Here is a 12,586-nt window from a genome sequence, read left to right on the forward strand (position 1 = left end):
GGGCTTGGGGAAGGAAAAGAACAAACAAAAATCTGTAATTTGCAATTTGATTTTAACTTAGTAATTATACAGTGTGGGTAACATGACCAGAAGATGCCCTTTTAGGAATAAGATGGTAAAAACAGCCTATGGTAAGTATAATGGGAAGAGAGAGTCTTCTGAAAACACCTATGAGATGAGGAAAAGAAATACAGTGCTTGATTGCCTACTGATCTTCTGTCTGTATCTGCAAAAACAAAGCTGCATTTTTGGGATAAACTGGCGTGTATGGCACTGCTGTAACATATGTATTTCTTTTTGTAGATGACGACGCAGACTTTTATAATACTGCATATGCATACGGTACTGGTAGGAATTATTCCCTATTCAAAATTAGTCTTTTGTTAATGTCGGCAAGTAGTGGGGTAGATAACTCTTCATGCTTGCTTTTATAATACTTATAGAAATGCATTTTATTGTCTTGTTTGATCTCAGTTGTTCATGCCTTTTTCCCCACAAATGAAGCAAGTTTAATTTTAGTTTAATTCTTACCACAGAAACGAATTGCAGCTGTGGGCTTCTCACTGCAGATGGAAAACATTGTAATACTGTAGTTTCTTGATTACATTGCATTTATTTTCACTAGTGATTGTAACACAGCCTTTCCTTATGAAAATGGAAAGGGAACTGCTGTGTGACAATGCAGATGCTAATTACTGACATGAAAGGATAAAAAGGACATAATGAAAGCACCTTAAAAATATGCAGTAAATGCCTAATAAAACTGATTCTGTTTTATGAGTTTGACCATAGGCGCTGGCATTGATGTTATTTAGCTTCAAGAAGAGACATTCATCTAAGATATAAAATAATTGTGTCTTTCAGAGGATTATAACCATATGGTAAAATTATTTACAAAAATAAAAATGAAAGCATGAATAGATTACGTGCAAAAAAGCCATAGTGCCTTCTGCAAAAATGCCATTCAAAATTTTTCCATTTCAGTTTTTGTTGCATTTGACATGCTCTTTATAGTGCCTTTTTCTGCGCTGTTGAGAGCATTTGTTGTGAGTCAGTGGTTTGACATCTCTTTGTACTCCTGTGTTCCTCCTCAAGATATTCTATTGCCTCATTGTCGCAGAGTAACTAATTATTAAAACAATGAAAAAAAGGTGTGTTTCCTGCCTCTTCTCTTCCTGACAGGATGAGCCTGGAGATTAATTACAGGCTGTCCTTAACAGTTGTGGATGGATGGATGCATATATACACCCATTAACTTCTCCCCCAGTCAAATTAATAATGGATTTATTTTAACTATACTGCACTTTATCTGTGTATTTGTAGTTTTATAAAGAAATACGTACAGAGTTTTCTAATGAGCTACGTAGTACACAGCAATGTACTTTTAAACGTGCATTTACACATATTTGTAACCTTGCAGCTTTATTGAGTTACTGTCGGTTCTTGTAACACATTCTATGTTGTGGTTTTTTAGAACACTTTCTCATGCTATGACTATTCTGGGTTTGTTTTATATCAGGTAGCTACAGTCCATCCTTCTCTGCTCAGGCACACCCAGCTGCAAAGACACAGACATACAGACCCTTGTCTAAAAGTGCTTCTGACAGTGGCTCTGATGCCTTCAAGGTCTCGTCCCCTTTACCGCCCCCACATGTGCCACCTCCAGTACCACCCCATCGTCTGAGGCAAAGGTCTACACCAGAAAAGTAAGTTGGCATATTTTCAACATGTGTTCTTGGCATGTATGGTATTCCAGTTACAGAACATAACAAAGGATAAAATAGCAGCTGTAGAATAATACGACTTCAAGGGCTTTATTCAAGGGACACTCAGGTGATGAGGGGTAATCTTCACCAGTAGTCTGAGCATCATGCACGGTGCTGTCATTTCTTCAGTGTGCTGAAGAAGTGCCTGTTCTTACAAGTGGTATGACCATAAGCATTTAACATTTTTATGCTTATTAGTGGGATTATCTTGTTGTGTTTTAGTCCATGCTCTAGCAGCTGTCTTCAATAGTTACTTTCCAACTGGGAAAGCATATCCAGCCGCAAAAACAAAGGATCAAAAAGATGATGTAAAGTGAAAGTCAGGGAAGAGCAAAACTGTAAGATTGTATCAGTCAACACATGTTTCCCCAAAGCTCAGAAGTACTTTATATCCCCATTTTTTCCTACCTCCATTTTGGTAGACCAAGATAGTGTAGACAGATTAAAAGTGCATTTAAGGTATCTCATGGTTTTCCAGCTCCAAATGTGTTGCAGAAAACCAGGTCCCAGTGGTTAGAGTCCAATCTGGAAAAAGGTAATCATTAATAATTCAGGAAATAAGTGCTTATCCTTTTGATAAAACCATGCAAGTGACCTGCACACAAACTCTGTAGATTTCAGCATATTTCTGGATAGTAGCTCAAGCAAAAACCTTTTTCTTTATTGTTTACATTCATTAATACTGAATGTTAATACAATATTGTTATTATTTGTTTATGTGTGTGCGCACGTGTGTGTATATATATTATATATGTTAAAAGGGTCAATTTTTTCTTTAATTTATGCCTACGAGCCCACCTGTCTTGTTTACACTCAAGCAACAAAACAGAATTTGCCCATTTTTGTCAGCTCAAACATTATAAATGTATTTATATGTAGAAATTCAATTATATTAAGCAGCTTCAAATATTGAGTAGTTTGAATAAAGAGGAAAGGCCATACTAGGTGTTTAAAATTAAGACCATAACTATGACTTTTTGAAAACTTTGTAGGTAGTGGCAATTTAAAATGTAATTCAGCAGAGAGACATACTGCAGAGAAAGATGAGATTGCTTGGTGGTCACTGATTTTGGCTACCCTGTTGCCAAGGGCAGATTGTCAAGAGGAAATGCTAAAGGTTAGGGTTGAGCTGCCTCCTAAAGGCCGTGATGTTTGAATTTTGTTAGCAGTTCATAAGAGAAGTGTAGATTCTTTAGCAAGGCAGCAAAATGTGGATCTGCTTAACTTCGAACTCTGAAGTCATGTGAGTCATTGTCCTGTGCTAGACCAGATTGCCTTGGTGACAGAAACTGAGGCCTGTTGTCAAGATTGAAAATAACTGCTCAGCACTGAATTTTGCTGTTTAGTCTTCCCTTAGCCTTTCCCTGCATGATAAGACAGGCAGTGGAAATCTGTGTTCTCCAGGCCAGAGGATGCCAAGCACATTAGTTATGCTTTGCCCACTGCCGAAAGCTAGAGCTTGTCAATCTTCTCCTGCCAGTGGTAGATTCTTTTTTTAATTGCCTATAAAACCTGAGCATTTAAAATCTCACGTAAGAGGCTTAGGTCCATATATATCACATATGTATGGCTGAGAGCAAAGATATGTTTTGCATTAACATTTGGGCTCAAAAATATAGTCCATTTGGAATTACAGGCTGAACAGTGTAAATTAGGTGAACTGAGTTTGAATCCGAATTTCAGTACCTTTTCTGCTCTGAAAGTAATTTTTTCCTCAGTGGATATAAAGAATAGAGCCATGTAGAACTACTTCCCTTGAAATGTGGGGTGCTTTATAAATAGAGGTGTCAGTGTCCCAGAAATTGCACTTGCATGTTTGCTATAAACAAAAGCTACCCATACATTTTTTTAAGGCAGGTCATGCTATGTCAGGTCACATCAAACCAAGTCACATCAGAAAGGATGGTAGAAGTCATAAAATTTAATCAGTGTGTGCTCTTTCTTATAGTAAATACAGAAAATAGCTGGTAATTTTCCCCCTTCCTTTTGCTCCATCCTTTGTTACTAGTGGGTCATTTTACCCAGAGCTAAATAAAAATACATGTGAGCTACAGTTTTCCAAATACAGTATACGTAGGTACTATAAAAACTACCATGAAGAGGTAGCTGTCACTGCAATTAGCTAACTATTCCCCAATAATGTATAGGTAGCTAGTAATATAAGACAGTAAATGACTGAAAAAATATCGTAGCATGGGTTACTTTTTATTCTTTGCCTAGCACTATTAAATTGAAAGCAAATTTGTAATTATAGAGAAAATGGATACATTTCTGTTCCAAAGACACCTGCCAAATTCTTCCTCTTGCTTATCTGTTCAAGTTTCTAGGGAAACAGTATATTGCTTGCAAGGATATTCAGGAGTAGTTCTACTACAGATCAGGATAATGAACATCTAATAGATTTTCTCACTGTCTTTTTAAATAAATCCTCATTTTTTGTCTCAAAAAATTTTATAATTTTTTCAGTATGGAATTATTATATTGTGTGACGCCAAAAATATCCACCAGTTGCCTATATTAATGTAGTGCACAAAACAAGTATAGTTATTTGCAATGGTATGCAATGCTGTGATATTTTGTCATAGTATGTCAGCAAAGTTTTTAAACTGATCTACTAGTTATAACAAAAATATGAGTGACCACACAGGCCAGACATCTCTAGTATTTTTCCTCCTGTACTGAGTGTACCTGCTGTAAACAGTTCAAGATGATTGGGATACTGGACTAGATATTTCATAAGTGAAACCTGGAAAGAGTAACCATTCTGAACCTCATTTAGCTTTGCATGTGTCTGTTGCACAAACTTGTAGAGTAGATGGTGATGACAGTAAATTAACTCAATTGCTTGTGTTCGTTGTTTAGAAATGACTGGGATCCTCCCGACAGAAAGGTAGATACTCGCAAGTTCCGGTCTGAACCAAGAAGTATTTTTGAATATGAGCCAGGAAAGTCATCAATCCTTGAACATGAAAGACCGGTAAGACACATAAATGAGATGGGTAGTACAGTAAGAGATTTGGTGAGAGGTTATCTTTTTATTATTTACTACTAACAGTAACTACTTAGAGGAATATTGAAGGTTCTTTTTCAAATACAATTTTGCAGCAATTTATCTTTGCTGTTATCTGGTGGTTGTGTTGAAAATGTGGGTTTGGCTTAGCTGCTAAACTTACATCTTCATCTGTTTCCAAGAAATCAAACCACCACTGTGAGCAGAACTGTGAATTCATGGAAACTGCTTTTTCTAATTGGTATGCATCTCCAGCACTTATTTTCAGTAGTATTATCCGCACATATTACTGGTTAATTAATGCATTAAAAAAAAGTATTCAAATTTTCAGGATATGTCTAATTGTATACCTAAGGAGATTTTGGTCAAATACTGGTCAAGGTTGCCCAGAGAGGGCTCACCTCAACACCGCCCTGAGCAACCTGATCTGATTAGACCTACTTTTGACAGCAGGTTGGGTTAGATGACCTCTGGAGGTCCTTTCCAACCTCAATTACTCTGTGATTACTGAGTGTACATTACCATATAATTAGAAGCCTTTATTCCTGCTTTCTGAATAATGATTGCAATTGCAGAATTTTTCACAGGCATGTCTGATAAAGCTATGCTTAATGCTTGCAAAATGACAATGGAGGTTTTCATTTGCTGAAAGATACATTCACCCAGCCCTTCCAAATTACCCTTATTCTATCTTATATTTTCTTTTCTTGGTCTTTTACTTTGAGGTTGAAGTGGTAGAGAGAGTCCAATTTTAAAGTAGGGGTTTTTGTAATCCGTACTGGATTATTATTTGCTTTGGTATTACATGCTTGTTCACTGAATTTATTTTGTCAATTTAAAATAAATTAGGAAATAATTGAATTTCAGAATATGTAGTATGTCAACAGTGAGAAACACTTAAACCAAGCACCTTTTCCTTTGTTTTTGTGGTCTTTGCAGTATTCTGATTTTTGTTAGCTAGAAAACACCATGCTGTTTTTCTGTGCAATAAAGTTCTTGAGGAACTGATGCATTTTTCAAAGAGGAAAGTGGCATTTTGGTAGGAACTTCTAATGAATCAATATAATTAAACGGGTTTTAATATCTGTTGTGCAGATGAACTTAACAAATAATTTTATTTAAAGGGCATTTTATCAGGCAGTTTTATCAGTATGGAATTTCCCCTGTTGATAAAGACGCTCTTTAGCTTTATGTACTTAAATACTTTCTTTGGACTATGTTACAAAAACAAAATACTTGGTTTCACTAAAGCACTTGCTTCCCTTTTGTTTGTTGAATGGGATATAGAAAGCAAAACTAACAGCTTACAGGAGGATCAGCAGAGCAGGTCAGTGCATTGGTTCCAAATTCAGATGAAAACTCCAAATTCTCAACCATGTCAGTATTGCTTAAGTCTTCCATCTTGATAATCTCAAAAGATTTGATTTCTGATGTCTAAAAATTTGTTCTTCTGATATTGAAAGTATTAACAAAAACATGGAATGTCAAATAAATACAGCTCATTAGTATTGCACAGGAAAGACATTTATAGTAACTGAACTGAAAATTCATCCTTGATTAGTTTTGTCAAAAACAAAAAGTCAAAGGGAGCTTTTATAACACTCCAAATCCTAAGGGTTTTTTTTCTGAAATAAGTTAATTGCCACCATCCACAAGACTGTAGTTTTGATGGCAAAATAATCTACTGAAATATAAAATATTTACAGCTACCTTATAATAAAGAGGAAGCTGAGGTTTGAAAGATCAACATTCCCTTTCTTGATGTAGGTACTAGATTGGAATCAGTTGTGATTAATGTGGAGAACTGAAAGAATATAAGAACTTGAGATTCAATGGCAAATTTTGTGGGAAATATTATTCAGCAGATCTTCACTGATCAAAAGAATGTGAGAAAAAAATAAATCTAAAAAATTGACCCAGTAATAAACATTAAATAGATAGACTGATTACAGATAACTGCTTAAAATTGTTATGGATAAAAAAGGATGAGTGTAGTTTCAAACTGTTGTACCATGTAGCAACCTTCTGCCATGAAACAGGAAATTAATGTGTTTTCTTCCATAATTTGAACTTTTATACTTGTGTATAGTATAAAATACTTGTAATAGTATATATATAGTGTATATATACTTGTAATAGTATAAAACATCAACAAAAAGTAGAGGCTTGGGATTAGTCTTTTAAGATTACAGCTAAAAGTAAGTGATATTAAGGCATTAAATAGTCTTACAACACACGATGATGAAGCTCATTTTTTTTCCTATTTCAATAAGCCCAGAAAACATTACTATTTCTTCTAATATTACAATACTGGTAAGGTGGTACATAACTTTTTTTGATGTATCTTTCAGTCTCCAGTGTCTGCAATTCAATTAAATGTTCTTTTTCTCCAAACCATGGATGAACATGGTTAAATTTTATTATTTATTGGTTTCTACCTTGTATCTGAGAAGCAATAGATACATGTACATTTCTCTATTTTTGCAGTAGAGCATGTAAAGAAGAATCATAGGGTTGCTGTAAAGAAAGACTTCATAAAACTGGTACAAGCAATAGTTGCCTCTGTTTTCAGAAGGTATTTCAGTCTAAGCATAAAAGTACACGTGCTAGTCAGATTAAACTGAGAGGTTAAATTTTAGTCCTAGATTTTTTTAATGTTTGTTCAGTATACAGATTTTCTACTGAGGAATTCATGATGAGAATAAATTAAAAAAAAATAATGTTTTGTCAAAGATCAAAAAATAGACTAACCTTGCTCCATGATGTACTTCTTTGAGTTTTAGTTTGGTTTGGTTTTTCCAGTACTGAAAAATTAGAAATTTTCTTTATAATATGCAAGTTTGATTGCTTTTGAGATCTCAAGCTGCTGATTGTCAGAATATTCTGCTTCATATGTTTTAATATGTCATTTAAAAAATATTTCTTCTCATAAAAATATGGAGAGACTAAGTGTATCTGGTAATAGACTTGGAGATTGCTACCATAGCTATTTAAAAGTAGTCAAAAAAAAAAAAAAAAAAGGCAAAAGCAAACCCTCTAGAGGTAACAAAACAACAAAACCAAATTTACAATGGGCATCTCAGTCCATTGTTCTAAGTACACTTCAGTATGGTGTCTGAACTTGCAAATACTGATTTGGCCATGCATATGAGAACCATTTAATTCACAAGTTTAAGTGCACACTTTTGGTTGTTACCTGTGAATGTCTCTTTGTGTGTATCAAGTCAAGCACAAGCAAAGCTACGTGTAACACTACAGATGTAATTTTTTACCAGGACCATGTTCTTCTGTACTTGAGTATACTGATGCAGTGTTGTGTTGACCATCTGATGCAAAAGGAGTGAAGTTACTTGGTGGTCTTTAGTAGTATATTTTCAACAAGTAATCAAAATATTACTAAATGAATAGATGAAGGAAGAGTGTAGGAACATGACTTGGTTTGACTGACAAGTCATAAAAACGGATTTTCCTTATTGCTTTTGCCTCTTTTTCCAGTAGTTTGGGAGATACTTTGTGAGACTAAGCCAAGTGCAGTTTTTAAGGCAAAGGGATTCAAGCCTCTTAGACGGGGAGATAATAGAAAAAGATCTGTCAGCAAAACTGAATCCAAAAGCCAAGCAAAATCAATTGCCTGTGTATTGATCTGAGTAGAACAGGGAATGCAGAGTCCTTTCCAGAACCGCCAGGCAGCAGAGAATTTGCAGACTTTAGTGCTCAGTTTCTTTTTGTTTGCTGCCCTCTGCGGTTTAAGCTGTGAATTAAAGTAGGACTTGGGTGCCTGGAGTTAGTTTTACAGACTTCCTTACAATCTCATTTTATTTGCAGAGTACCGCACAAGAAGAACTGAAAATCTTAGAAACTAGATAAAATGCACTATTTCTAGCTTTATAGGAGGCTTTTTAAGCTTGCAGCTAATTGTGAGAGTATTTGAATATGAAAAGGGAGCCAACTCCCATACTCATTTTTATCTCCTTGGCTAGCTGGGTGTAAGCCAGCAGATCTGACAATGCGTTCTGCCTCCCTGCAAGGAGGGACACCAGTTCATCAAGGTGTGGGTGTGGGTCTTCTGCTCCTCTGGGCAACTGGAGGCTCACAAGGCTGATGCTCACTGTCCAAGAAAGTAATGTCAGTAGGCCTGGATTTGTAGTGCCAAAAGCTCCACAATTTCAACCCTGTATGTATTTCAAGGCATTATTTTATTTATTTTATGTAGATGCACCTATTTGTTGATATTAACATTTCTGTGAAAATCAACTTATTGGTAGAATAGAAAGATAAAAATATGCCATATTTCAACATAATGTAACTTAGAGTGGAGAATGGATGAAAAAGAATTGTTTAGTCCTGTTTACTTTGATTATTCACATCTAAATTGAGGAGTGTTTTTTTTTTAAGGTAAGCAAAAATCCTTTGAATATGCCAAGCATCCTTTATAACAGGAATCAAATTGATATATAACAAAGTTATCTTCTGCTTTATGAATCTGTCATGTTTTGCTATCGTGCCTTCATATCTCTGTAGAAGGGAATCATGGTGTCTTTTTTAAAGTAATCATAGTCTCTGTTAAATTTACAAATTTTTAGTGGTCAGTTCATTAAACTAATTTCAGTTGTGCTTCTCTACTAAAGACTTGGTTGTCTATAGTTGAGTTCAAACAGTTGTCATTAATACTGCTGAGTTACAGCTGTAGATGTTGGAAATGTAACGGCAAAACTCCAGAGCAGCTTCACTTCCTAACCCTGCTGTGGAGCACAGCAAGTTTTTCATCAGCTTCATGCACTTCCCACTCCATTCACAGGAATACTACTTCCCTTTCTTGATAGGATATTGTGAAGATAAGTGTGTAGAACAACAGTTGGGGTCCAGATATTGCATGAGCAGCTCATAGATATGTGAGCATGAAGGTAGTTCTAAAGGGTTGTTGAACTTCCAATAGAGCAGAGTGGGCAGTCTGTCCCAGTAACATCAAAGTCAGCAAGTAAAGTGCTGTAAGATATTTAATTATCTGAAATGGTCAAAAGCACAATGTTATCCCTTGCAGAAAACAGAGGTAGCTGTATTTGGATTGTTTTGGTGTATTGGCGACAGCTTGACTTTGGAGGAAGAAGTGTTACAGATTTGATCACCAGTGTCATTCTGTATGCAGCACCCTGTCTTCTTTGATGACTGTCTTCTAGGTCACACATAATTAGTGTCTAAGTTCTGATAATTACAGTTATGGAGAATCCAATTCTAAACTCAGAAATGTCTTTAACAAGAGGATTTCTCTGTTTCAGAGATCTTTAAGCCAACAGTTCACTGTAATTCTGTGCTGCATGAAAGCCTACATCAGTTCCTGCAAAGAAACTGGAGCTATTTAGAAAGTAGTTAATGCAGCCAAGTTTACAGTTGATTAGATATCCCATTGAGAGCTGTACTGTTCTGCACTGTCATGTTTTCATGCTACTTGAATAAATCTGTCAATTATTCTTCTGTTCACTGAAGACTTTCCTTAATGCTATCAATTGCTACTTTATCCCTTTGCTGGGAGAACTTTCAGATGAAAACACTTTATTTCACTGTGGAAAAAAATGCTTCATTATGTCAACAAAGCTATACGAGATAAAGCATTACACAGTACTGCTGCAACAAATATAATGGAATGCATAACCTTTTTGTTCCCTAAGTTTTGACTATAGAATTAAAATATACAAGTTCCTTTTCACATGCTGAAGTGGCTTTTTAACATAGTGATGCTTGCATGATGCATATTCCTTATCTCCGCTCAGTGCTTGCTTCAAGACAGCAAGATCCAGAATTTTAGCATGCTTTGTGAGAAGACCAGGAATGGCCAAAAGCAATACAGATAAAGTTATGTCTTTATTGTTGATCAGATGGGCAATTTCTTGCCTATGCTGGAGATGAAAATCATTTAAACCATCTTCTTAACAAGGAATCTTTAGTAGAAATAAATCTACTTAACTAATGCAATGATCTTTAAAGGAAAGGTCAAAGAGCTCTCTTAGCTTTAAAAGTGTAATTTTGAAATGTTTGACATGTTCCAGCCCTTGGAAGAACATCAACAAAAATAAAAACTTAGTCAGTGACAGCTCTTGAACAAGAATATTCTCTATCTTAAATACCATCTTCATTCTTTGATTTTATTCCATTTCTTTCCCCATATTTGTTTTGTGTTTGTCTGTTTGTTGTTAAAGTGACATGGCATTTCTAGCACTTTGCTCAGTGTGTACCTTTTCCTTCCCTTTTCCTTCACAACTGCTCCAGACTGATCGCATAAACCCAGATGACATAGATTTAGAAAACGAACCCTGGTATAAATTCTTTTCAGAACTGGAGTTTGGACGTCCGGTAAGTGAGGACAGAATATTAATGTTTACACATTAGGAAAAAATATTATTATAACGAGGAATTTAAATTACCAAATTCAGCAAGTACATGCCATTAAAATTATACAAGAATTTTTTTTGAAAAAGGGCAGTAAATTCATCCCATTTATTTTTTGAAATTTTTTTTTAAGTAGACTATTGATTTGCTAGAGCAGTGGCATTAATAGCTTTAATACAGAGTATGTGTTACACATATAGTAGTATGTAAATATGTAATAACATGATAAATTACATGATAAACCAGGATGCCTTGTAGTCTAAACTTTTCTAGTCTCCCTAAATATTTTGCATTTGGCTGGATTATTTTTGAACAATCTTTTAGAACAGAAAAACATGTCAGTTCACTTTAGGGATGCTAAGTTACAAATAAGTATTTTACTTGAAGGAATGTATCTGAATTTAAATGCAGGAAACCATATACAAATTTCTTATGGCAGTAAATGCTGATATTTTTTTCCCTTTTTTCCTTTCTGATATGCATACATGCAGAATGCATATTTTGAAACTGAACACAGAGATACCAGTTTGTTCTGTTTTCAGACTGGACTGGCACACTTCAGTTCTGCTCCAGTTTTCCTGAATAGCTAGTATCGATAAAAGGACTTGGGCAAACAGATCTTACCTTAGTCCTGCTGCAAACATTTATGTTTAAAATTATAAACCTGAAGAGCTTTATATCTGGTTGAAACACCTAAAAATCAGAAGTATCTCCGTTTTTCACCTTTGATTTCCTAGGCACTTGCAAATCTGCAAATACCATAGGCTTAATTGTATCTAAGCACCAAAGGCTGTCTATTTTTTACAAGGGTAAAACAGTAGCATTGCCTTGAAGCAAGACTGACAACTAGATTTCACTTGCTCCCTGCACAGTGCCTCAAGAACTAGGTTGGAGATGCACCTGCTCTTCCTTTTGCACGCACCCTCTCTGGCTCCACAAAGCTCAGATTCTTTCCTGTACACTCTAACATCTTTAGGAAAAGGATAGCAAATGCCTTCATCCCAGAAGAATGTCTAAGAGGACTGTTAGAGTATGCAGACAGGTGGAAAACAGGAGTTCAAATCCCCTTAGAAGAAGGAGGGAAGTAAACCCAATCATTTTCTCAGGTTTTTTAAGTATCCTGTTAGCTCCCCAGGATTCTCACTGTGATTTTTTTACTTAAAAAAACAAAAGCATCTGCCCACAGGCAGAAAATTCCAAATAAACATGAACTTGAGAGTATCAGGATTTAAAATATTCCAATTCTTTTCTTTCCCCATTAGCTAACAATTCTCTGGAGGCCCCTCAGAATTCTAATTAGTGACATGCCAGGCTACATGGAGGAGCCTGAGCACTTGACACAGGGCCATGGAGGGCATTCTGGAACCAGGTACCTTAGTCACTTTTTGTAGCTAGCCATAAGCCAAAATCAGAACTCCCAGCTAGT

General features: G+C 35.6%; 1 protein-coding gene across 7 annotated transcripts in view; it reads left to right on the forward strand.

The window, feature by feature from the left end:
• The window catches only part of SORBS2 (sorbin and SH3 domain containing 2), a 48,954-nt gene that overhangs the window by 1,183 nt on the left and 35,185 nt on the right, over positions 1–12,586 (forward strand). For 6 of the 7 annotated variants that reach the window (XM_027879831.1, XM_027879833.1, XM_027879834.1 and 3 more), the window contains exons 2-5: positions 304–348; positions 1,520–1,706; positions 4,629–4,743; positions 11,041–11,124. In XM_027879831.1, coding sequence (XP_027735632.1) covers positions 304–348; positions 1,520–1,706; positions 4,629–4,743; positions 11,041–11,124 — 431 coding nt within the window. The remainder of the gene's footprint in view (positions 1–303; positions 349–1,519; positions 1,707–4,628; positions 4,744–11,040; positions 11,125–12,586) is intronic. The other variant, XM_027879832.1, reaches the window with a different exon arrangement.

The sequence above is a fragment of the Empidonax traillii genome, unplaced genomic scaffold (assembly GCF_003031625.1).
Source record: "Empidonax traillii isolate 1590-97213 ecotype Southwest subspecies unplaced genomic scaffold, ASM303162v1 scaffold60:size2069287, whole genome shotgun sequence".
In the NCBI taxonomy this organism is placed as follows: domain Eukaryota; kingdom Metazoa; phylum Chordata; class Aves; order Passeriformes; family Tyrannidae; genus Empidonax; species Empidonax traillii.